Here is a 26,895-nt window from a genome sequence, read left to right as displayed (position 1 = left end):
GTCAAGGGGCAGCTTCGGCCAATGGGAAGGGAGAACACTTCGGAGGTTCGGAGGAAGAAAAGAAAAAAAAAAGCCCCACTGAACAACAGTCGAATCCGTTTGGGGGCTTAGAAGGCTGGAAGTGGGCGTCGTTTATAAATGTTCTGGCGCCTGCCTTCCCCTTTGAAGGATGGGGTCGCTTGCATCACTCCTGGCTTCGGGGAGTACTGAGAGCTAAGGAGGGTCCCGGGAAAGTACAAGGGGATTGGCCGTTTACTGGGGGCACTTGATTGGACGCTTCAATTTGGGGGGGTGGTGGGTGGGACGGAGGTGGCCGCTTTGTACTCTAAAGAGAAGTTTATGGTGTTTTAAACGGAGGCAGGAGTTCCCCATCTCCCCTTCCTCCGCACTGACCACTGACTTAGGTGTCAACCCAGCAAGTAGATCGCTGATATATCAGTCCAGTAGATAACTTTAAAATGCCCCTTGGGCTCTAAACACGATCAAGGTATTTATCTTAATTCCCAGCTCCGGGTTGGTTTTTGAGGGGATAAGCAATAGTAATAGGGGCCCACACCTACCACGGGAATTTCATAGAAATTTATGGCGTGGCTTTTTAGCTTCAATGTTAGTCTAGGGTCCTAGTGACTACTTAGCCACTAATTTAATGTGTAACACTGGAGACCTCTACTCTGAAATCTTGCCTATAAAATAAAGGCCTCAGGACTAGTTACATTGGAGGTCTAAACATTTTGGAACCTATTTGGCGAGTGGTATGCTTGGAAAAAGAGGGGACCGTGTTGATGGGGTAAACAGCAAAAGAAAACAGTGGCAGAGAACTTTTGGCACAGGGATTCTGTCTGTAAAGCTCCTCAAACTGTAGGCAAGATGGTAGATATATTTGTGCATTTTTCTGGGGAGGGTTCATAATTTAATTAAATTCTCAGAGGGGTCTGTAATACACAAAAATAACCCCCCAGTCTTGGTCTAAAGAGGCTGGAGGCACTAACCTCCAAGGCAGGAGGTGAAGCACAATAGTGCTACCTCCTTTGAAATCAGGGGAGAGGGGTTCTCCAATTCCTTGTTGGGAATCGTGACGGCGGGGACCCTGTCCATAACTCTGTTTCTTGTCACCCAAAGAAACGCAGGTTCCTCAGAGCTGAGAAGCCCAGGTGAACTATCATAGAGCAGACTACTGCTTGAATCAAATCAATGGGAGGAGTTGGCCCTGAGTTAGGAAGAGAATAGAGCTTTACTTCTGAAAGCTCTTCTACCTCATCTGTAAAGTAGGGGTAAAACCTCAGTATCTTAAGAATGAGAAAAGTGCTAGCTTCTCTAAGACCTGTGCGAGCTGGGAGGCTCACTCGCCAAGAAAATGACAGTGGCTATACTTAAAGCTGAGCCCAGCTTCAGCATCGTCTTACGACCAGCCCCAAATCCAATAGCTTGGATTGTGCATATTGTTTATAAGTTCAGAGGTTAATATACAATAATTAGTCACTATCTCCGAGTGTAAAAAAAAGTGGTTATTTACAGTAGATCATGCCTGATGTGATATATTTAAGATCATAGTTTAGGTTTACTTCACTCCAACCTAGCACTAACTATATAATCCTTGGTGAGAAAATGGAGTTCCCCTGACAAGTACACCTAGAGACGTGCAATGGGGAACATTCAAAGGCGTTTTGTCTGACTTGAAAATGACACAGAATATACTCTAGTTAAATAGATAAAAATGCCTTTATTCCTAAAATGTGTGCTGATGAATTCTGAAATTGATTCTGTAGCTTGTAGTAAAACCCGGCCAATGGAGGAGCACTCTGGGTGGGGTCCTGGTTCTAGGCACCAAGATGTCACTCTTCCAGCAACTCAATCTTTAATTTTTCTTCAGCTGTTTTTTGTGACGTATGGAGAGTTGTTTTGGATTCCTCTGTATGACAGAGAGGTCCGACCTTGAGGAAGACCGGTAGCCCACATCCTCTGCTTTTATAGGCTTAATGATATGTCCTGGCTTGGTGACAACCTTGGGTGTAGTCAGCTTCTGGAAGGCTCTCTGGGTGTTCCATGTAGATCCTATAGGGGTCTGGATGGTCCTCTCAAATTGTTGATGGTGGGTAAATGGATATGGAAGCACCCGCACCTGGAAAGGAAGGCAGAGTGACTAGTCGTGAGCCTCGCCTGGGGTGCAGGTGTACAATGGCAATTGGTCAGGTAGTGTTGGCACACGGGCCACAGTTCTACTGCCTCTAGGGAGGCAGTGGGTGAAGCTACTGAGAGGTCAAGGCATCCCATTGCCTCCATCTAGCCTTAGGAGTCCTAATCTGCTGAAGACACTGGGGAGTAGAGGGGCCTAATTTGGATTTAGGACCCCTCTCTCCCCAAGCTTCTCCAACAATCTAAGGGGTTGAAAATACACCCTGATACTGCCCCCATAGCTGTAGGAACACTACAGTAGCTCCATGGCTATGTTCTCAAGTGGGTCTTCTACACAACCTTCCTATTGTGCCTTGCAACTCCAAGAAACACCCGGGCATTTGTGTATCCCTGTAGACTTTGTGACCCTCTTACTCTCTCCTTGATAAACAGGACTGATGTTTTGTTCTTGTTTGTTTTGTTAATCCTCACCTGAGGATATTTTTTCCATTAATTTTTAGGGAAGGAAGGAGGGAGAGAGGAAGAGGGAGAGAGAAGCATCGATGTGAGACAGACACATCGATTGGTTGCTTCCTGCACAAGCCCTGAAACCCAGGTATATCCCCTTGACTGGGAACTGAACCTGCAACCCGTTGGTGCTAGGGCTGACACTCTAACCATTGAGCACACCAGCCAGGGCCAGGACTGATGTTTTAAGGAACCCAGAGGTTTAATCCTGAACCTTAAACTCTACTAGGCTGCTACACTTAGTTAGCTTCATCCTCCATTGGCATCACAAACTGTCCAAGCTAGAAAGCTCAAGGTAATGACAAAGGTCATCTGCCTCAGACCCACAGTTTGGCTTAGAGACAGGAAGTGATTTACCTAAGAAAATAGGAGCCTCAAGGGAGAGCAGAACCCAGGCTCCTCGCCTTGCCCAGCACTCTTCGCCACTCACCACAGCACTATCTTCAGACATTTAAATAATCTTTAAACACTTCCCCAATTGCCAAAGAGGAGGAAAAAGATGTAAGAAAAAAAAAGGGGGGGAAGTTACAATCAGTAGTCTTTGGAGATATTCAATGGAACACACTCAAAAGAAGCCGAGTACTGCCAGGTGGTCCTGATGGTAGTGAAGGACAGATTCTCTTTAGGGTAAGGTAAAGTTTTATTGGGGTTGATAGCTAGATCTGTATGTCACCCAGGTCAAGAGGAACAAACACACCTGGATAGAGTGTTCAGTTCTGGAAGGTCTCCCCTTTAGTATAAAGCACATTTTATTCTATTGCATGCTGGGACTTGCAGTCTATAGCTTATTTTAAAAGATGAGGCAGCCCTAGCTGGTTTGGCTCAGTGGATAGAGCATCAGCCTGCGGACTGAAGGGTCCTGGGTTTGTTTCCGGTCAAGGGCACATGCCCGGGTTGCAGGCTCGATCTCCAGTGGGGAGCGCGCAGGAGGCAGCTGATTAATGATTCTTTCTCATCATTGATGTTTCTATCTCTCTTTCCCTCTCCCTTCCTCTCTGAAATCAGTAAAAAAAAAAAAAAAAAAAAGCCCTGACTGGTTTGGCTCAGTGGATAGAGTGTCGGTCTGTGGACTGAAGGGTCCCGGGTTCGATTCCCATCAAGGGCATGTACCTTGGTTGTGGGCACATCCCCAGTAGGAGGTGTGCATGAGGAGCTGATCGATGTTTCTCTCTCATCGATGTTTCTAACTCTCTATCCCTCTCCCTTCCTCTCTGTAAAAAATCAATAAAATATATTTTTTTTAAAAAAAGAGGAAAAATCAAGGGAGATTCTGGAAAACTATTTGTCAATTTGCTGTGACTGCATTAAAAAACAAATAGCTAAGACCCCTGGAAGGGAAGGGTGGTCTTTATTGAGTTCCTCACTTGGCCCTTCATCTAGAATCCTGGCCTGGTGAAGCACTCCTTTTCTCTCGCTCTTATCCTATACATGCCTGTTCATTGCGTTTTCTGGTTATGTAGCCTCAACTGGGAATACAGTGTTTATAATTCAATTTCTGCAGTGACTGGTTTACAAAATGAAATCAATAAAGTGTTATTGAAATGTTATTTCCTCACCTCTTTTTGTACCTATTAAATAGTCCCTCCCCCTCTTTTTTTCAGAAAGAAACATACAAGTCATTTTAATATATACTGGCTAGGGGCAGATCTTAGGGTCACAGACTTTCAGAACTGAAGGGAACATAGAAGTCGTTGAGTCTAATTTCATTCCTGAGTCCTCTCTACACATGTTCATACCCCAGAGCAACACATTCTCTCTAGACTAGCAGAAAGTTTTTCCTTGAATTGAATTCTGCCTTTCCTCTAACTTCTACTTTATATGACTCCACTCCATACAACAGCCTTCAATATACTGCTCAAATTTGCTTCTCTCTTGGGTAAACAACCCTAGCTCATTATCATATGACACAATTTAAAATTCTTGCACTACACTGAACAAGTGCCCATTCGTCTTCGTTTTTCTTAAGATGTAGCTCAAATTTTACAGTCTTGCCCTGACCGGTTTGGCTCAGTGGATAGGGCATCAGCCTGTGGACTCAAGGGTCCCGGGTTCGATTCCGGTCAAGGGCATGTACCTTGGTTGCAGGCACATCCCCAGTAGGAGGCAGCTGATCGATGTTTCTCTCTCATCGATGTTTCTGACTCTCTATCCTTCTCCCTTCCTCTCTGTAAAAAATCAATAAAATATATTTTTTAAAAAATGTTATAGTCTTTAGACATTACCTTGACTATAAATACCAGCCTGAAGAACAATAATTCTTCCTTTGGTGAGACCCATTTGCACCAGTGTTAGCTGGGCTACTAGTTGAAAACACAGATCTGAAGACCTCACCATTGCTGCAGAGATTATCCCTGTAAGTCGCAACCTTTCTTCCCGGTCAGTAATTAAAACAGCAGAGTCGATCTGGAATTATTCATCTCAGAGCCAGTCAGTAAAAACAAAAATAGATTTGATTCCGTGGTCAAGATCACACGTCCCTCTAGACCACAGAGCACTAGAATGTCCCTCCCAAGCAAGAGAGCTGGGCAGCAAAGAGGAGGCAGCAAAAGAGCTCTCCATCCCTCACCTGGTGAGCTGCTGCCTGGATGTTTCGCTTTTCATTGATAATCACATTTGGTAAATTCTTGTCTTTTCTTGGAGGACCTTCAGGTGCTTTAATGAGAAACCTGGAAAGCAAACAGCAGCATGTCTAAGAGCCTTAGGACTTAGTCAAAAGGGCTGGGAGGGCATTGACGGTGAGTTGGGCGAACCTGGTGCCCTTCTTGACAGGCTTTCTTACCGGCGTCTCTTTTTGGCACTGGGCTTCAGGCCCACACCGCCCCACTCGCCCCAGCCAGGCAGAGTCAGGTCCACGTCCTTTGGCTTACTCGCCTCCACAGCTTCTCTCTTCTCTTTCAAGAAGTCTCTGATGACATCATCACCAGCAAAAGCTTCCTTTATCATTTGCTTTTGCTCTCTCTCCTGTTCATCTTCCTGGGAAGAAACAAGAGTGAGAACAGAGAGGGGAGTTTGGGGTAAAGTAGGAGCTACAGAACCTCCTAACCACAAAATCTTTTTTCTGGCACTTTCTATATCAGCTTTGACCCCCCCACCCCACGATGGTCCGAGATCCTGGCTCTGTTTATTAACTTCTCTATTGTCAGGGGGACTTCCAAAGACTTCAGGAAGGGAGCTACTGTGGTTAAGAGGTTCTGTAGCTACAGCTTGCTTTACAGTAGTGGTTTGGGCAGCAGCGCTTGAATTTTGGGTGGTGTCGTTTTAGCGCCCTCTAGGGGGAAAGTGCTGAACAATGATGGTCTTGCAATACAGATTGGTAGCCAATCATGCTCCAATTTTCTTCTCTCTAGGGTCAATATCCCCAGCTCATTATCATATGACACAATTTTAAACTTTCAGTAAGGAAGCTGCAGGGTGGAGTAATGAATGGACTGTGTTAGGAGGAGGAGCTCCAAGTGGCCTGGCCAGTATGCAGGCATCCTTCAGCTTATAGTCCTCAAAAGGAGGGCCAGGGCTCCTGACTTGAGCAATTTCTATTACTTATTCAGGGAGTCCTGGACCGTTTGAGATCCCACTGAATAGCACAAAACCTTGGCAAGAACTCCTTGACTCACCTTCGAATGTCCTGCCTGGGATCTCATCAGAGCTTTGAGTGCCTCCCTCTTTCCTCTGAGGGCAGTTTTAGAGTAACCCCAGAAAGAGTTTGGTGGTTCAGGATTTAGGATGTTGGAGTCTCGGCACTCACAGATTTGCATCTATCAAATTGTTACCGGATCCAGTGTGGCCCCATACTATTCTGGGCCTCTCAACTACCGATATGTGATCCCAGCACAACAAACTTCACTGATTCTATTCCTTGTGCAAAAAGGGCACTTTCTTCACCAGCTCTGATCCCCCACAATGGCCCAAGACACCCTGGACCCTGGCTCTGCTCACCAACTCCTCTATCGTGGGGACAGCCAAAGACTTCACGGAAGGAGATTTGGTGGTTAGGATGTTCTGTAGGTCTATCATTTGTTCCTTCGTTTTCTTCTTGGGAGCACTAGGCTGATTATTCCTCTCCAACTGCTGCCCTTCTAACGCAGGCCTGGGAAGCTCCTCATTTTGAAAGCAGCCTTCTTTGCTCAGTTCCTCTAGCTCCTCCAGAGTCTGTGCTCTCTCCGGCCTCTGCAGCAACGGGGGCTCCTCTTCTTCCCCAGCAGGTTCCTCTCTCTGGACAGACAAAACAGTCCTTGCTGAACCCACGTTTTGCTTCCTGCACTGATGGCTATCCTTGTTCAGTTTCTGAGATAGTGCCCTCAGTTCGGATAGCACCTCCTGGGTGCTAGAATCTGGAGGAAGAAATGAAAGCTGTCAGAAAAGGAGGTTGGATGTTGCCTAGTCAATGAGCACTTACTGAACACTCTCAGTGAGCATCTGTAGAGCACCCACTGGGGGTTGGGCACCGAGGCATCCCAATGAAGAGGAGCGCACTAATAATTACCTATCAAGTAGCAAGGTAATGGAGTTGAGTAGTTAAAAGCAGCATGTTGGGCCCTATTCCCAACTTTGCCAATGACTCACTCTATAACAGGAACTGTGACTTAATTGCCTCATACAGTAGATAAACCCTGGTTGGGGAAATGGCCTCAAATCCCAAATTTTAACATTTAAAAAAATATATGCTTTTATTGATTTTTTTTTAAGAGAGAGAGAAAGGGAAAGGGAGAGAGAAATATCAGTGTGAGAGAGAAACATTGATCTGCTGCCTCCCGCATGCTCCCCCACCCGGGATCAAGCCAGCAACCTGGGCATGTGCCCTGACCTGGAACTGAAGCGGTGACCTTTCAGTGCACAGGATGACACTCAACCAACTGAGCCACACTGGCCAAGGTCCAAGTCCCAAATTTTAAAAAGGCCTTTTTAATGAGCAGGTGGCCTCTGAATGCAACTTCATTGTAATTTAATATTTGTAATTCCTAAAAAGTGTGATTTACTATTTATAATTTACATTGTAATGTCCTATTTGTAAAAACCTTATCCAGCATTGTTTTATCTTAAAGCAGTATTTCATGACCTGTTGTGGCTGAGTCAATTAGCTTGCACTTTCCAGTCACCAGCACCATATGAGTAAACACCACTGGTCTCTGAGAGCCCCGAGGAAAACATGGCAGTGACACACTTCTCAACTGTCCTCTAAATTGACTCAAGTTGCCTCCATTCCCAAGTTCACCCTGCTCTCTAGCTCTGGCTTGAAGCCACTGGAAGAACTACTTGAGATCTGGACTTTGGATACATCTACGTTTATTCTTCAAGGACCAAGTTTCCTTGTCCATTTTGTGTGGGGTCCATGACTTCCCACTATTTCCCCAAAGGGTTGGTAACATTCTATTTTTTTTAAATATATTTTATTGATTTTTTACAGAGAGGAATGGAGAGAGATAGAGAGCTAGAAACATCGATGAGAGAGAAACCTCGATCAGCTGCCTCCTGCACATCTCCCACCGGGGATGTGCCCGCAACCAAGGCACATGCCCCTGACCGGAATCGAACCTGGGACCCCTCAGTCCGCAGGCCGACGCTCTATCCACTGAGCCAAACCGGTTTCGGCAACATTCTATTTTTATCATCCAAGGAAATCCAAATCCACCTTCCATACCACAAGCAATTGCTCTACGCATTTAGCTAGATGGCCAACTTCTGAGGGGGCTCAGGAGGATGTGGCTGCTTTCCTGTGGTTGTAGAGACACTGCCCCATGACCTTGGCCTACAGCACTGCTCTCCAAAATCCTCTTGGAAGTAACTGATTGTAACTATTAACCCCAGAACTCTCCAGGTGAAAATCCCAAGTAAAGGCCTTATAAAACATTCTAAGTGACAGCTCTTATCATTTTTGGCCACGGAAAAACAGATTCCTGCCTGGCTTGCATGACTTAGTGGTTGAGCGCCAATCTATGAACCAGGAGGTCATGGTTCAATTTCCGGTCAGGGCACATGCCTGGGTTGCGGGCTGGATCCCCAGAGCAGAGCGTGCGGGAGGCAGCCAGTCAGTGATTCTCTCTCATCATTGATGTTTCAATCTCTCCCTTCCCCTCTGAAATCAATAAACATATATTAAAAATAACATAAAAACAGATTCCTGCTGTCACCCAAATGCATTATTCCTATAGGAAATACAATCAGACCAAAGATTCTGTCCAGATAGCCAGATGATTGTGAATGTAGGTAGTTTCCCAAGCAGGCTTTGATGACCTGCTTTTTCCCCAGAACGGGAGCTCTCTGACCTGCCTAAAGGTGCTAACCTAACACTGTTACCGTAAAATCTCTTCAAGATAACTAGTAGAAAATATAATATGCAAATGAATCTGAGCATTGGGGTAAAAATTCTAATTTACCACATACCTTATGAAGTCATTAATTCCTGTCCGGAAAGTCTTACCCCATATCATGTATCAGCCAGCATTTATGAAGTGCTAAAAATGCTATTTCTACTTCACAAACAATACAGAACACTACAGCCATAATTTGAAGATGCTTCATAATACCTCATACCCTAGCCAGTTTGGCTCAGTGGATAGAGCGGCAGCCCACGGACTGAAGGGTCGTGGGTGTGATTCCAGTCAAGGGCATGTACCTCAGTTGCAGGCTCGATCTCCAGCATGTGCAAGGAGGCAACTGATTGATGTGTCTCTCTCACATCAATGTTTCTCTCTCTCTCTGTCTCTCCCCCACCCTTCTACTTTCTCTAAAAAAAAAATCTATGGAAAAAAATACCATTGGGTGAGGATTAACAAAAACAAAATCACCTATGTCTGTGGGTGTGAGGGATTTTCAGAGTTGCCATCCCCCCATGTACACTTCTTTCTGGTTTGTGGGTACCAGCAATGGTGATGGCTGCCCTGACTTCAAGGATGCTGTAGCCCTGCCTTTCTGAAGAGTGCAAGACCTCAAGAGCAGAAAGCGTGTTGGAACACACATTATACAGCCATGCAGATGACCACTTATTAAATGCCTTTGAAGAAAAATGGTAATTATGATCATCTGTTTTCTCTTCAGGACCCACAACACTCTCTTGAAAGTCCCTAGAGCCTCATCATTCTGCGGTGTGTGTGGGTGGGCACGGTCTTCCTCTCACAGTTGGTCCATAGCATTTGTACTAAGCTCTCCCTTCCGGTCCACCACAACTCACCTTTTGTTTCTTGTCTGCCCACTGGCTTGGCATCCTGGTTGAGCCCCGACTTTTTCCTAAGCGATCGCCTTTCCTCAAATTCTTTCAACAAAATTTCTTCCTCTTCCACTGGTCTTTCTTCTTCCTCACTTTCAGAAGCCTCGTTGGCCATGGGCTCTGGAAGTTGTTCAGGGTCCTTCTGGATTTCAGCCTCTTTTGCATCACCAGAGTGATTCCTGACCATCCAGGGGTTCGGTCCATCTGCAGTCATGTGTGCCTCATTCACCGCATCAGGGACAAGGAGATCACCCTCTTCTTCCTCACCTCCCTCCTCTTCCTCACTCTCAGAGGCCACCTGGACTTTCTGGGTCAGTTCTTTGTTCCTGGCCAACTGATCCTGCATAGCCTGGCGAGCCTGGAGGAAGGAGTGATAGCACGTGTGCCTTGTCATTAGTGATTGCAATAACACCTTTCCTGGTCCATTTCTTAAAGCTGCCTCCTCTCAATCTGACTTAAGTATTTCTTACTGGTGCTTACTGTTTAAACTACATATACCACTGTGTTACTAGCTATGGAATAAAATGGAAGTCAAATTCTTTGTCCTCAAGGAACCAACATGTGAAACATTATATTTATTTATATATATATATATATATATATATATCTATCCTAATAAGACAAGAAGGGTAATTGACCGTACCTTCGCTACGCTTCCCATTGGCTAATCAGGGCGATATGCAAATTAACTGTCAAGAAAGATGGTGGTTAATTTGCATACATAGGTGCCAAGCTGGCTGGCCCCGGGTAGGAGCAGCGAGCGAAGGCCAGCGTGGCGAGCAAAGAGCAAAGAGGGAAGAGGGAAGAGGGAAGCCCGCCGCACCGGCCTCGGCCACACCCCCGGGGCCCGGGCCCCTCCCAGTGAAGAGCGAAGGCCTGGGTTCCGGGCACCAGAGGAAAACTGGTGCCAGCAGCCAGGGAAAGGGGCCCCCGACTGCGAGAGGACACAGGCCAGGCTGAGGGACCCACCCCAGTGCACAAATTTTTGTGTATCAGGCCTCTAGTATGTATGTGTGTGTGTGTGTATATATATAATTTTTTTTCCCTCTCCTCTTTAACTGGATTTACCTTCAATGCTCTTTTCCCCTTCCATGTCTCCTTTTCCACCTTGTTCCTGGTCATTTTCCTCTCTGCCTTAGAGATTTTTCTGATACTTTATTTTATTACTAGTGGCCTGGTGCACAGATTCGTGCACAATGAAAGGAAATTAATTAGAAGATTTGTGTGGTAAACGTTTATTTTTAAATTGCCAGTGTGCATCGTATGTACCAGCAGATCAGTTAGTCGGATGGTCAGATGGACGGCCAGTCACTTAGCCTTTTATATATATACTAGGGGCCCGGAGCACGAAATTCGTGCACTGGGTGTGTGTGTGGGGGAGTGTCCCTCAGCCCAGCCTGCCCCCTCTCACATACTGGGAGCCCTCAGGCGTTGACCCCCATCACCCTCCAATCACAGGATCGGCCCCTTGCCCAGGCCTGACGCCTCTGACAGAGGTGTCAGGCCTGGGCAGGGGACCCTCATTTCCCCCCATCACTGGTTCTGCCCCCAGCCCAGGCCTGATGCCTCTGGCCCAGGCATCAGGCCTGGGGAGGGGGCCCCCAGACCCCTCCGATTGCTGGCTCTGCCCCTTGCCCAGGCCTGATGCCTCGGCCAGAGGCATAGACCCCCATCACCCTCCGATCACCTGATCGGCCCCTTGCCCAGGCCTGACGCCTCTGCCAGAGGTGTCAGGCTTGGACAGGGGACCCCCATCTCCCCCCGATCACTGGCTCTGGCCCCCGCCCAGGCCTGAGGCCTCTGGCCCAGGAATCATGCCTGGGCAGGGGACCCCCATCTCCCTCTGATCGTTTGCTCCACCCCCCGCCCAAGCCTGATGCCTCTGACCCAGGCTTCAGGCCTGGGCAAGGGGACCATCATATCCCCCCAAACCCCGGCTCCGCCCCCCGCCCAGGCCTGATGCCTCGGCCAGAGGAGTTGACCCTCATCACCCTCCGATCACCAATCACCTCACCGGATCGGCCCCTTGACCAGGCCTGAGGCCTCCGGCAGAGGTGTCAGGCCTGGGCAGGGGACCCCCAGCTCCCTGCGGTTGCAGGCTCCGCCCCTGCCCAAGCCTAACGCCTCTTGCCTAGGCATCCGGCCCGGGCAGCGGGGACCCACAGCTGCAGCGGCCCCGCGATCGTGGGCTTCGCTTTAGGCCCAGGCAAGGGACCCCTAGCTCCTGGGACTGCCAGCTTCGACCTTGCCCAGCTCCCATCGCTGACTCCACCCCTACTTCCTGCTATCACTGGCCAGGGCGGAAAAGGCACCTGATTCTCCGATCATGGCTGGGGGGGCCGCCTTTGCCCTGCCCCCCAGCTCTTAGCTCCCCCCTGGGTTTCCAATCACTGTCAGTGGCAGGGGGCTTCTTCCTGCTTTCCCTTTCGCCTCCCTGCATTGTGCCTACATATGCAAATTAGCCGCCATCTTGTTGGCAGTTAACTGCCAATCTTAGTTGGCAGTTAATTTGCATATAGCCCTGATTAGCCAATGAAAAGGGTATCGCCGTACGCCAATTACCATTTTTCTCTTTTATTAGTGTAGACTAGAGGCCTGGTGCACAAAAATTTGTGCCCTCGGGGCGGGGGGGAGGTGGGTGTCCCTCAGCCCGGCCTGTGCCCTCTGGCAGTCTGGGACCCCTCAGGGGATGACCACCTGCTGGCTTAGGCCCACTCCCTGGGGGATTGGGCCTAAGATGGCAATCAAACATCCCTCTGGCAGCCTGGTAGCCCTCTGGGGTTGTCCACTTACCAGCAGGGAGTAGACCTAAGCTGCAGTCTGACATCCTTAGTGCTGCTGAGGAGGCAGGAGAGGCTCCCACCACCACCGCTGTACTGGCAGCCATCAGCCTGGCTTGTGGCTGAGCAGAACTCCTCCCATGTGAGAGCGCCCTGACCACCAGAGGGTAGCTCCTGCATTGAGCATCTGCCCCCTGGTGGTCAGTGTGTGTCACAGTGACCAGTCATTCCCAGTCATTCTGCTGTTAGGGTCAGTTTGCATATTACCCTTTTACTATATAGGATTGAGGCCTGGTGCACAGGTGGGGGTTGGCTGGTTTGCCCTGAAGGGTGTCCCGGATCAGGGTGGGGGTCCTGCTGGGATGCCTGGCCAGCCTGGGTGAGGGGATGATGGCTGTTTGCAGGTGGTCACACCCCCTTTAGGGTGGGGGTCCCAACTGGGGTGCCTGGCCAGTCTGGATGAGGGACTGAGGGCCGTTTTCAGGCTGGCGGGTGACTGAAGCTCCCAACCTCTCCTTTTTTTCTTTTTTTTTTTAAATTCTGGGATTTATTTACCTTCTATGGATTTCACTGGAACTGAGAGCCGGCTTTAGCTCTGAGGCTCGGCTCTAGCTCTGAGACCTTGGCTGCTGAAAGCAGGTATCTGGGTTTGTTTGGCTTCTATAATTGAAACACTGTTGCAGCTCCAGATCTGAGGCCCGGCTGGCTGAAAGCAGGTTTCTGGGGTTTGTTTAGCTTCTATAATTGCAACATTGTTTCTTAGACTGCAGCTCAGAGGCCGGCAGCAGCAGGCGGGGAACCTTGGCTTCCTCCATCACTGGAGCAAGCAAGCCTCTTGTTTGCTTCAGCTGCCTGGCTGCCGGCCGCCATCTTGGTTGGCAGTTAATTTGCATATCACCCTGATTAGCCAATGGGAAGCGTGTTGGAGGTACGGTTAATTACCATGTTTGTCTATTATTAGATAGGATAGATTATTATTTTTTCTGATACCTTTTTAGATTCCTGGTTTTCCATCCACTCTCATGGCTCTTACCCAACTCTGTTTCTTTCCTCCAATTCCACCCATTCTCTCATCCTGATGGTCTCTTACCTCCAGGTCATATTTGGCCATAATTGCCTTTGACTTTGCCCATTTTCCACTGTTCTGGTGCTTAAGGCTCATTCGTTCCTGGAAAGAAAGGAGAGAGTGAGATCCGTATTGCTTTCTGGGGAAAGGTGGTTCAGGGGTAGGGCAAGAGGCAGCCTCACCATCATTCTGGCCTTTTCAAGTTTTTCCAGTTCTTCCAGTGCAGCAGCAGGATTGGTCTTCCGCAGGTTCTCAAACTCTTTTAGGGCTTTCTTGGCCTTTCCTTTCTTCAGAACTCTGTGATACCTACAGGGTAATGAGAGAGGTACAAGGAAAGAGATTCAGTGGAAACACTGATGCCACACACAAAAGTGTCCCTACTACCAAGAGGTTTCCCTATGTGGAAGCCAGAATGGACATCACAGAGCTAGGTGATGGGAGGGAGCCACTTTGGGACCTGAGAGCGCTGGCAGGCCTCTCAGTCCCTGCAGCCCACAGGGCCGACCTCTGCAGAACAAACCTATAGTGCAAGGAAGAATAGGACATGTTCCAAACAGGCAAAAAGATAGGAAGGAAGCTCTGCTGGCCTCAACAGCTATAGAATTCAGAGTTCATTCTGCAGAATCCCTCTGTCACACCCTGGAAAGGAGACAAAGTAATTGTGCAGACATCTTGTTTATCAACAACCAAGATAGAAAGCCAAAGCCAGTGGAGAGGGCACTAGTGAAGCAGGCAACACTTTTATGAGATTGGTCTCAGGGAAAAGAAAGGTTAGTCACGCCTATTTGTGACCTCTTCTACATGACCTCAATTGCCACGTCAAAGGTTCTTTTCACCTCACTTTCTTTCATGGAACCCAAGGCTAGTTAGCATGGGTCTCCATATCTATTTTTTAAATTATTATTTTAAATGGTAATTATACCAATTTTTATTTTTTAAAATATATTTTTATGGATTTCAGAGATGATAGAAATATCAATGATGAGAGAGAATTATTAATTGGCTGCCTCCTGCAAGCTCCACACTGGGGATCTAGCCCACAACCCGGGCATGTGCCCGGATTGGGAACTGAACCATGACCTCCTGGTTCATAGGTCAACGCTCAACCACTAAGCCAAATTGGCCATTGGCCGGGCCACCTTTTTTTTTTTTTTTAACTTTTTTTGTTGAATTTATTGGTTAATAAAATTATATTGGTTTTAGGTATAGCTCCTTACTTTTTGCTTTTGATTTTCTTCTCTCTTCGAGCTCTGGCCTCATAGTAAGACTGCAGGGCCCGGGCTCTCTGAAGCTCTGCTCGGCGCATCTTAGCCTACAGTGAATGAGATTTACAGTGACTCCTGGGCTTGAGAGCAAATGCTGGGAGAAACAGGCCCTGCCTGGGTGTATAAAAGGCCTATCACACTTACCTCTTCCAGGCTCATGGCTTTGAGAGAGGCCTTTTCCACAGGGGTCAGTAAAGGGTCTGTCACTGGCTGCTTGTTCTTACAAAGGAGGTTAAAAATCTCCTGCTCCAGGGGTGTTCTTGCCTTAAAGACATAACAAAACATCCTGAGTCTTAAGCCATGCTCCCACTGTCTTCCTCTTTCCAGTCCTATGACCATCTACTTTGATGCCATAATTGGAATCACTAACTGGATAGGATTGGCTATTACAGCAAGAGAAGGGGTTCCAGTTTTGCTGCCCAGCTGTGCAGATAAAGCCTTATTTTATTCTGATTTAAGACAACTTCAGCAAGGAGACTCTGAGGCTAGTTTCTAATATTACTGAGTATCACTCTGTTTGGATTATTAATATATTTAAAACAGAATGCCATTCTCTTAAGAATAGAAACAGGATGCCCTTAAAGTACATGCTGGCAGGAAAGAGGAAAAGCAGTACCAAATATCAGTTTTGATAGTTGCAAAACAAAATGGCCCCTGTGTTGTTACACATATGGCATAGATAGGAATCTCAGATTTCATATAAGGTTCCTTTTAAAAATATCTCTAGAGGGAAGGGGAGATTAGGTCTAAGATGAGCACAAAAAGACACTGCCTTTAAAAATATGACCTTCAGCCCTGACCGGTTTGGCTCAGTGGATAGAGCATCGGCCTGCGGACCCAAGGGTCCCAGGTTCGATTCCGGTCAAGGGCATGTACCTTGGTTGCGGGCACATCCCCAATAGGGAGTGTGCAGGAGGCAGCTGATCGATGTTTCTCTCTCATTGATCTTTCTAATTCTCTATCCCTCTCCCTTCCTCTCTGTAAAAAATCAATAAAATATATTTTAAAAAAATATGACCTTCACATAACTGGCTTCCTGAGAGTTCAAATTTAATTCTAGTCATCTTCTAACTTGGGCTCTAGTTCCTCAGTTTGCAGTAAACTTTGCATGCTAGGTAGTGTCTACATGCATGGAACGAATGGACTGTGAACAAGTTACTTCACTTGTCAGCCAAACACCTCATTTACTGCTTGACCGATAATGTAAGGGTGGCTAAAATAGTCAGGCCAATCACGACACAGTCCATTTTGGCAAGGTACAAAGATAGCCCTAGGCAACAGAGCCAGTTTCAAACCTCATACACACTTTATATGTGGTTTTCATATATATCATGGTCAGTCTCAAACTTACAAATATCTAGACAAATGCATAAACACACATCATCATACATTACACACTGCTATTGATTTAACCATAAACCTATTCTATTGAATAGTAAAGGTACACATTCTTCCATTTTTAGTATTTGTAGTAGTGATCAATCACAGGCTACAAAGTGATTTATATTACAATATTGTAATCTCCCTCCAATTCAACATTTATTGATTGCAGCTACATTGTAGGTACTTGTAGAGGGTGCTAGAATACACAATTGATTAAGCTCATTCCTGTCCTCATAGAGCTCACAGCCTTTCAGAGGAAAGAGACAAATCCATCACTAACAACACAATAGGTTAAATGTTAGTCCAAAGGAGTAATCACAGAGAAACAATTAATTCTGATTGGGGGGTGAGTTAGGCTTTGGGAAGGAAGAGACTTACTTTTGGAATTAGGCTTTGTTTGAGGAGTTAAGTACAGTTCTGTAAAGGAGAGGGCCAAGTGGAGATATGAGTATAAGCAAAAACAGATATATGAAAAGGAGAAGTGTGTAAGCGGACAGTGTGTTGTCCAGTGCAGTAAAATGCTCAGTGTTTGTCTCATTCTACAATTGGAGAGCTTCTGAAGGATTTTAAGCAGGAGCGTGACAATTAGTTTTGTTTCAGAAAGCAAATCCTGGTGATTGTGTAAGAGGGTATACAGGGTGGGGCAAAAGTAGGTTTACAATTATGAGTACACGAAACACAGAGTTTATTCTTGCATTATTATTTATCAATTATTGTTATTCTTTTCCTACCTTTGCCCTACTCTGTATGTAAAGTTGCAAATGAAAGCTGAAAATGAAAATGAGAAGAAGAGCCAGGGATCTGAAAGCTGTCACAGAGACAGAATTCACACACTAGCTCACTGCCTGGGCTGGGGAGGAGTCAACGGAAGGAGAAATGAGATGCCTGAGGTTTCCAACCAAAGTGACTGAGTTATAGAATGAAGGTGGTGGTACAGGTTTGGGAGTCTGGGGAAGGAAAATGCCAGGTTTACTTTGTTGTGTGTGAAATTTAAAATGCATAGGGGAGACCCAGGTGAGGCCTGCTAGTCATACGGAATCTGGGACTGGAGCTCAGAAGGAAGGGCTTGAGAATAATCTGTAGCATATACAGTTGATAGTCAAAAGTCACGGAACTTACAGCGCAAGAATAAAAAGGACTAAGAAAGTCAGATAGATAAAAATCAGGAGGGTATCACAGAAGCCAAGGCAGGAATTTTTAACAATGTGTCAATAGTGTCAATTTGGCCCTGACCAGTTTGGCTCAGTGGATAGAGCGTCGGCCTGCGGACTGAAGGGTCCCAGGTTCAATTCCAGTCAAGGGCATGCACCTAGGTTGTGGGCACATCCCCAGTAGGGGGTGTGCAGGAGGTAACTGATCCATGTTTCTCTCTCATCGATGTTTCTTTTATTTCTATTTTTTAAAATATATTTTATTGATTTTTTACAGAGAGGAAGGGAGAGGGATAGAGAGTTAGAAACATCGATGAGAGAGAAACATCGATCACCTGCCTCCTGCACACCTCCTACTGGGGATGTGCCTGCAACCAAGGTACATGCCCTTGACTGGAATCGAACCTGGGACCTTTCAGTCCGCAGGCCGATGCTCTATCCACTGAGCCAAACCGGTCAGGGCAAGATGTTTCTAACTCTCTATCCCTGTCCCTTCCTCTCTGTAAAAAAATCAATAAAATAGTGTCAAATTGGTTGAAGACTGAAGAGGGCATGGGATGTGGTGACTAGGAGGTCCCTCATTAATGGCCTTTGAAAGAAGTTTTAGGCCCTAACCAGTTTGGCTCAGTGGATAGTGTGTCAGCCCAAGGGAGGCAACCAGTCAATGTGTCTCTCTCCCACTGATGTTTCTCTCTCTGTGTCTCTCCTACTCTCTGTAAAAATAAATGAATGAATGAATGAATGAATGAATAAATAAATAAATAAATAAATTTTAAAAAATCAATGGAAAACTATCCTCGGGTGAGGATTAACTAAAAAATAAAAAATAAATAAAAAAGAAGTTGCAGTAGGGCAGTAGGGGAAGAAGGACAGAGAACACAGAAGCAGTAGAGGCCAGCTCTTCCCAAAGTACGGTCCTTCCTCATCAGCTAACAAGATTCACTTCATTAAAAAAAGTTTAAGAATTAATTTATTTGGTTTTTAATAATATCAGTTTGTACACTCTGGGTTAGAGTAAGTCAAAGGGATTTCTTTACTATCTTTTCATAGCCTTTAAAAAGCTAATGTATATTGTGAATTGCCAATCTCCAATCGGGGCAGGCAGCATTTTCTAGCAATGGGATTCCCCCTCCCCTTTTGAGGGCATATTGAAAAACAAGGGTTTTTGTGGGGAGCTGATATAGGGTTAAGCCTCGGACTGACCTGTGGGCAAAGTCACAAACAATTCCCAGCTTAGAGGGCACAGTCCTCTTAGCATAATTAGGCTTGACCTTATGAGGCTCCCTAGATCTTATCTGGGAAGCTAATGGGCTGAGGAAGTGCCGGAAGTATAACCATGGTGAAAACAAGTGAAACTCACAAGAACAAAAACAAGTGAAACTCACAAGAACAAAAACAAGTGAAACTCACAAGAACAGTGTAACTAATGGAAACCACTACCTTGTTTACCTCTCACTATAAAATAAAGGCTCAGCTTGCCTTGGGATCTCTCTCTCTGGCCTCAGCCAGGCACAGGGAAGATCCACGGAGACTAAGGAAAGCTAGAGAGTTTTGAACGCTGTCTCCGTGTAAAACATTCTTCGCAGACTCCGTCCACACCTTTGGGAACCCCTGGACCACTGGGGCTGGCCCCCAGCAGGTTTTGAGGTGAAAACTCTGCAAACTGCTAGTGGAGGGAAGGAGAGCAGGGCTGAGAAGAGTTATCTTACATCATTTTTAGCACTTTGCAGTTTACAAATGCTTTCACATGCATTATCCCATTTAATTCTTCTTAGCTAGAGTCTAATGGAATTTTAGGAAGCTGAACCAAGACTTTTTGGATTGTTTTTCTTAAATCTTCACCCAAGGACATACATAGAGGGAGGGAGAGAGAGAAACATCAATATGAGAAACATCGACTGGTTGCCCTCCATATGCGTCCCGACTGGGGATCGAACCCACAACCCAGGTATGTGCCCTAACTGGCAATCAAGCTGGAAACTTTTCTGTGTACAGGACAACGCTCAACCAACTGAACTACTCAATTAACAGCCACTCTGGCTGGGCTGCTTTTTTTTTTAAATGTTTTTATTAATTTTAAGAGAGAGAGAGGAAGGGAAAGAGAGAAAAATATTGCTATGATAGAGAAATCCATCAGCTGCCTCTTGCATGAACCCTGACTGGGTATCAAGCCTACAATCTGGAATCAAATCAGTGACCTTTCAGTGCATGGGATGATGCTCAACCAAGTGAGCCACACTGGCCAGGTGACTTTTTGGATTCTTAATCTTCAGAAATACTAGTATATTACTAGTCCATGGTACTTTGCACTCTAAGTGTAAGAAGAGAACTGAGAGTTGCTAGCTAGAAAGCACCCCCTGACCTAAGCATTTCCTTATTTGTGCCACACTGGCGTCATTTCTCAAAAATGAATCTTGGCATGAATGGTCCAACAGATTCAATAGACAGTCTCTGGGCCACTCTATCTTCTTGCACAGGGAGTTCCTGGGGAGTAGAGGTACCATTATTAGTGCCACCTTCACCTCTCATCTCATCATTTTCCTGCGATCTCCAAAATTACACTGTCTTTTGAAAAAGCAAGGTGCAGAGTGTGTAGTAGCATATACTACCTTTTTGACAAAAATAAGGTAAACACAAATATATCAGTAAAACTCTTAAGTTAACAATAACAAAAAAACTTACAGAAGTGGTTACATCCGGATGATTATGGGGTAAAAATGATCAGATGGGGTCAGAGGTAGGTCAGACTTTTTTGAATCGTACAAATTATATTATCTCTTAATTTTTTTTCCTGAAGTCTCCCTTCCTTCCTACAGCCACACTTTATTTTTAAAATTTAAATATATTTTTATTGATTTCAGAGAGGAAAGGAGAGGGAGAGAAAGATAGAAACATAAATGACAAGAGAGATCATTGATCAGCTGCCTCCTGCTCGTCCCACTCTGGGGATTGAGCCCGCAACCCAGGCATGTGCCCTGACTGGGAATTGAGTCGTGACCTCCTGGTTCATAGGTCCAGGCTCAACCACTGAACCATGCCAGCTGGGCACAATGTTATATTTTAAGGTGATATTCCTTTATAAGCAAACTTTGGGTCTGCTGAGTTCCTGATTTCCCCCAGATCAGAATGTGGCTTTGAAAGCTTTTTACTATAAAAACTGGGATGTGAAAAAAAATGCATCATGTTTCTTCTCTAATGGCAATTGGATATTTTAACACAAAAACACAGAAATAACCATGTGTATTATATGCTACAAACTGATGAAAAGCAACTATAGAGCCACTGTGACTGGCTATTGCACGGCTGACAATGAATCTTGCTACCCCCTTCTCTCCCTTTCTGACTGACAGACTACAATGGCCGCAGCTGGAATTTCAGTTTAACATGCCCAACCAAATCAATGGCAGACCTTGCAATCTCCACATTACGTAACTTCACTTTCCAAGGTGCGGTTTCCTTGCATAGCACTTACCTTCCAGCCGTTGAGCACATGCTCAATGGGAGCAAAGGCTGACTGCTCCTTCATCAGGGGGAAAACCAGCTGTTCTGCTTGTCGGTTCTTCTGAACGATGGGATCCCATTTGGAGAGCGTCTGTGAGGTTTTATTGAATGCCACTTCCCTGTGGATCTGAAACAGGCAAGAAATACAAGAGCCACAAAATTAGGCAACAAACTCAAAGGACTAGTGGGAAATTAGGAGGCAAAGTTTCTTAGCCCAAGGAAGGAACAGGATGTTAGAGATAAGCTCTTGTTTACTTCTCAGGAATGCACCTTCCCCAGGATTAGTTTTAATCTGTTTCAGGGTGAGGCAATCACAACTTCCCCTTCCATTAGTCTGGCTTTCCCCCTCCTTCCCTTCTTACCCTGTTTTTCCTCATTAGTTCAATTTCTTCCTCTTATTGGATACTTTTTAACTCACCCGCTCAACCTCTTCTTTGTTAAGGGGTAGCTCCACAGTCTTCTTTGATTTGACTCTATTCAGTTGCTTTTTCACAGTGGCCAATGAGGATGAAGTTTTAACGGGCTCAAGCAGATCTGAAAGGACTAATCTTTCTCCTGATCCTGTAGAAAGGCCAAACTTTCTGGTCAGACTGATAAGTGAGGCCAAATCTCAATTATCACACAGGCGGATATCTGGGTAGAAAATGCCGGCAGACAGGCAAATATGCAGGGAAGCAGGAATAATTCTCTTACTTTAATCACTAGCTATAGTGGTATGATCACTTTCCTTCATTCTCACATGGGTAGGGAGGGTAGAAGAAAATTAATTTTCAAAAGCCATTTGCTTTTCTGATGGTCTTTCTGCTTTCACTCTTGCCCCACTGCAATTCATTCTTCACACAGCATCCAAAGTGATATTTTGAAAATGCAAATTACAGCATATCACGATCCTGCTGAAAATCCTCCAATGGCTCCCATTATACTTGGAATTATAATCATCCCTTGGTATCCATGGCAGTTTGGTTATAAGACCCTGTGGATACCAAAATCTAGGATGCTCAAGTCCCTTACATCAAATGGTGTCATATTTGCTGTAACCTATATTCTGCATATAGGCTGTAGGAGGGTATGCCTACACATCACTTTATTCGCAAGGATTCAGCCTAGTGTTCAGTGTGTGGCAAATTCAAGCTTTGCCTTTTGGAATGTTCTGGTGTTTTTTAATTCAAATATTTGCAATCCATGGTTGGTTGAAGGCAATGATGTGATAACCAAGGATATGGAAGGCCAACCACATGGATCTAAACGACACAGCCCTATGGGATCTGGTCCCTATATGGGATCTTGGTCTGTCATTCCAATGCTGTGTCCCCCCCACCTCCACTATGTTCCAGCCACACTTCCTATTCTTCAAACATACGATCCTATTTCTTCCTTACAGCCTTTGTACCAGCTGCCCTCTGGCCTGGAATGCTTTCCCCCGTTTGCATGATTGACTTTTCTTGTCATTCATATCTCTTTATTGCATCATCCTGTTTTAATTTTCTATTGTCTCCACATCCCACTAGAATGTAAGCCTCATGAGATCAGTGTATTATTCTTTATATAGCCCAATATCTAAACCAGTGATTTTCAACCTTTATCATCTCAAAGCACACATAAACTAATTATTAAAATTCTGCGGCACACCAAAATATATATATTGATCTGACAAAGAAAAGGTATAATTTTGATTCATTCACACTGGATGGCTATTGTTGTGTTGGCTGTTGTCACTGTCATTTTTTTTAAATCTGACAATCTAAGGGGAAGAAGGTCAAGTGTCACTGACTAAATAGGTATTGCACGTTTTTAAAAATTCTTGTGGCACACCAGTTGAAAAGCACTGATCTAAACTGTTCTGAAACTGATACATAGTAGAAGCACAGGAAGTATTTGCTGAATGAACAGGCCTGGGAGAATACATTGTTACTTGTTCTGGGAAGTGATAGGTAGTGGTTACTAAAAGAATGTAACTCATTTAAGCTTCTTAAGTTGTGAATATGGTTACAAAGTTTTGGCATCTAGACTTGGTATCAGGTTGAAATCCCAACTCTGCCATTTACTCAATCATGAATTCTCACAGGGGTGAGGTCACTCCCCCACCCAGGGGGTGAAAATTGGTTCTTGGGGGAGTGTGTGAAAAGAATCTTGGATATTACAGTTTTGTGTCCCTCTGAAGCTCAACCCTATCCTAAAAGGGGGTGGGGGAGATAGTGAAGAAACAAAGTATATAAAAAGGCTCCCCAGGAAGCCAAAAAGAGAAAAAAAGGTTGAAACATTGTACTAGGACCTAGCTCAGCATGTCAGCAGTTTGAAAAACCCTAACTTAACTCTGGTGCTGTGTCACATATAGAAATTTTTTGATATTTGCAACCATAGTAAAACAAAGATTTATATTTTTGATATTTTATATATTTAAACTAGGGGCCTGGTGCACGAAATTCGTGCACTGGGTGTGTGTGTGTGTGTGGGGGGGGAGAGTGTCCCTCAGCCCAGCCTGCCCCCTCTCACATACTGGGAGCCCTCAGGCATTGACCCCCATCACCCTCCGATCGCCTGATCGGCCCCTTGCCCAGGCCTGATGCCTCTGCCAGAGGTGTCAGGCTTGGACAGGGGACCCCCATCTCCCCCCGATCACTGGCTCTGGCCCCCGCCCAGGCCTGAGGCCTCTGGCCCAGGAATCATGCCTGGGCAGGGGACCCCCATCTCCCTCTGATCGCTTGCTCCACCCCCCGCCCAAGCCTGACGCCTCTGACCCAGGCTTCAGGCCTGGGCAAGGGGACCATCATATCCCCCCAATCCCCGGCTCCGCCCCCCACCCAGGCCTGATGCCTCGGCCAGAGGAGTTGACCCCCATCACCCTCCGATCGCCTGATTGGCCCCTTGCCCAGGCCTGAGGCCTCCGGCAGAGGTGTCAGGCCTGGGCAGGGGACCCCCAGCTCCCCGCGGTTGCAGGCTCCGCCCCTGCCCAGGCCTAACGCCTCTGGCCGAGGCATCCGGCCCAGGCAGCGGGGACCTGCAGTGGCAGTGGGGGGCACTGCGATCGTGGGCTTCGCTTTAGGCCCAGGCAAGGGACCCCTAGCTCCTGGGACTGCCAGCTTCGACCGTGCCCAGCTCCCATCGCTGGCTCCACCCCTACTTCCTGCTATCACTGGCCAGGGCGGCAAAGGCGCCTGATTCTCTGATCATGGCTGGGGGGCAGGGCAAAGGCGGCCCCAGGGCCGCCTTTGCCCTGCCCCCCAGCTCTTAGCTCCCCCCTGGGTTTCCGATCACTGACATTATACTTTTGGAACTCCACAAGCTCCATGCACAGATAGCTTCTTTTGTTAACTTACCTTCAGAACTGACCGTGAATTCTGACACCTTCAGACTAGCCTCAGATCTCTCAGCCAATTTCCGCCTGAAATTTAGGCAAAACAAAATATAGAAAGAACAGACACATATTGCTGGGGGACAAATACTTCTTTGTATTTCTCTCCCAGAGTTTTGTCACAAAGCAACCAGGAAATCTGTTCCTAACCTGGACTTGGTAGTCTAACCATCTCTTAATGTAGACTCAGACCCTCAAAAACACAAGGCAATAGGTAGGCATAGTGGAAAAGGTATTGGACTTGGATTCAAACATACCTGGATTTAAAAACAAAAAACATACCTGGATTTTAATACTGGATGTTACTTATGAGCAGTGATTGTGGGGCAAGTCAATTAACTTCTCTAAAGGGGATAAGTAATGTCTACTCAATGCTTCAAAAATATGCGTATTCAGTAAGAGTTCATATGCACAGAGGTCTAACACAATAATGGCTAACAATTACATAATGTTTACTAAATGCTGGGCATTAGTTTAAGACCTTTACATTTATTAACTCATTTAAATGTCACAACCCTATAAGGTAGGTACCATTATTAATCTTATTTTCTAATTGAAGAAATTGAGGTGCAGAGAGATCACAAAATTTGCCTATGCAGTCTGTCTCCAAAGTATGTGCTCTTAATGATGTTGGCATTGTGTCTTCACTGTCGTAGGTACTCAATGAATATTAGTTGCAGATAAATCTCATGGAATCAGGTTACAACCTGTCCAAATGACGGGAATGTTACCTATTCTTTCCATCAAGGGAACTGATTGCTTCCAGAAGCTTTTGATGCTTTCGCTCTCCACCACCGTCCCCCTAGACACAGAAAAGGAAAAACCATCAGAATGATGAAGGGAGGGAAAAGGCAGTGTGGAAATTGAATTCCATGTAAAATCTCTCCATCTTTTGGTCAGTGGGGAACCAGATGAGGTTTGAAAGAACTGCTTCAAAAACCAAACTCCCTCATTATAGAGCCTTGGTAATGTTATACTTCTGTCTTAACTTGTTTGGGGAAGAAAAATGCTATGGGAATAATGTTTCTGTATGCAACATAATGTGATTTGACTCAGAAACTCTCAAATTAAAAAACCAATCTAAGTAGCTTTGTCAAGAGAATAAAGAGCTGGCATTCCTAGAGCATCTGTTGGAGATCCAGCTTAATTATGTATATTACAGTCAGACACTTAAATAACTCTCTACAGAAATCCAAATCTGGGAAATAGGAAAATCCTATAATGAGGACCATATGTTTTGTTCTTATATACTCAACTATAGGTAATCAACTTGAAGACAGTGACTGTATCTTATACAGTCTTCAAATTCCCACAGCACTTAATATAGTATCTTCTACATGAAACACTAAACAAGTGGTTGTAATTTATTTGCAAGATCTGCACAAATGTAAACAATTTTGCCACCTATTTCCTTTCCAGGAATGTGCTGCCTAACTTTGAGGCGGAAGGGAACTGGAGAAGACAGTTTAGCGACTGTTGCCCACCTCATCTTCACTGGTGCTCAAGGGGTAGTCATTTGGCAAATCTTCTAGTTCTTCCTGTTCCCTTAGAGCCAGAAGGCTGTTAAAGGAGATAAAAGAGAAATATTATCAGTTGAAATAACAAGAGGTGAACAGTGATTGGTGATACCCACACAGAACTGCATGAAGAAGATATAACACCCTCCAGTGATTGGCACTGCATTTCCCACTGACCTTTGGGAGGCTGTAAAAATATCAGACCCTAGGGAAGGCGGCAGAAGATGCTGTTGCTCGCCCGAGGCAAGGCAGTTTCACCATTTAATATTACTAAGCATCCTCCATATGGAAGAAATCTTTATAGGTGCAACTTACTCAGAAGTGACATCTTGATGACTTGTTCCCAGGAATGAGGAAACAGAACTGGATGAAAGCAGATGAGTAAGCAGTTTTTCCTGGGACCTTCTCAACAAAGCAGACGCTTAACTAAGGAATACTGCTGGTACCCAGAAATGAGTTATGGAATCTGCATCAGTCTTTGCAAGGCAAGCTGTGCTGAACGGATTATATTTAGTTCCCCTGTTGGGTGGGATGAAACATCACAGGAGAAAACGTCGCAGATGGCTCCCATCAGCAAAGGTTTACAAGACAAGGGAGTTTACAGCACTGGCACTGCTTGCACAGAGGACTGAAACTCGCGGAAGAAGCGGAAGAAAAGAGTCACGTGATGAGAGCAATGCAACATATTAACTTAGCTGGAGAGGGAGAAACCGCATCAGGACCACAAGGATAAGAATACAGCTAGGGAGAGAATTAAGTTAAATTAAAAGGGCTTTAAAAGATGGATCGCGGAAACAGTAACGAATAGTGAATTTTTGAGAGGGAAACAAGTGTAATCTGTTAAAAGGCATCCACGTCTCAAAATCCGACCCCCATTGAAACCCAGCCTCCCGAATCTTCTTTACCCCTCACCTCTTCGCAGTCCGAACCCCGCTCATCTCAGCCGTCTGTCCCTCACATGGACCAGGAGCGGAAGCTAAAAGGAAGGCAATTTCCGTACCGGCCGAAAAGCAATTTCTGCTTCATCCAATCACGTGTG

The 26,895-nt window shown here is 45.7% G+C and overlaps 1 protein-coding gene across 1 annotated transcript; it reads right to left on the bottom strand.

Annotated features, from left to right (window-relative positions):
- Positions 1-1,512: 1,512 nt before the first annotated feature.
- On the bottom strand, positions 1,513-26,895 carry UTP14A (UTP14A small subunit processome component). Its single transcript, XM_081081305.1, has 15 exons — positions 26,769-26,895; positions 25,824-25,899; positions 25,071-25,141; positions 24,305-24,369; positions 21,406-21,548; positions 20,959-21,114; positions 15,097-15,216; positions 14,905-14,999; positions 13,870-13,993; positions 13,712-13,789; positions 9,806-10,199; positions 6,574-6,968; positions 5,420-5,613; positions 5,207-5,306; positions 1,513-2,119 (listed from the first exon to the last, which is right to left on the bottom strand). The coding sequence occupies exons 1-15, from the start codon at positions 26,792-26,794 to the stop codon at positions 1,856-1,858; spliced, it is 2,301 nt and encodes a 766-aa protein (XP_080937431.1). The 5' UTR covers positions 26,795-26,895; the 3' UTR covers positions 1,513-1,855.

This window comes from Myotis nattereri, assembly GCF_964212035.1.
Source record: "Myotis nattereri genome assembly, chromosome: X".
NCBI classification, from domain to species: domain Eukaryota; kingdom Metazoa; phylum Chordata; class Mammalia; order Chiroptera; family Vespertilionidae; genus Myotis; species Myotis nattereri.
This window is presented reverse-complemented; position numbering and strand designations above follow the sequence as displayed.

What these genes read in the sequence shown, in the direction of transcription:
- UTP14A (XM_081081305.1), bottom strand. Translation starts at nt 26,794, where the DNA reads ATGAGCGGGGTTCGGACTGCGAAGAG. An exon ending in GGGGTTCGGACTGCGAAGAG is followed by an intron (nt 25,900 to 26,768) that starts GTGAGGGGTAAA and finishes CTCCTTTAACAG; the next exon opens with CCTTCTGGCTCTAAGGGAAC. An exon ending in TGAGCACCAGTGAAGATGAG is followed by an intron (nt 25,142 to 25,823) that starts GTGGGCAACAGT and finishes TTCTGTGTCTAG; the next exon opens with GGGGACGGTGGTGGAGAGCG.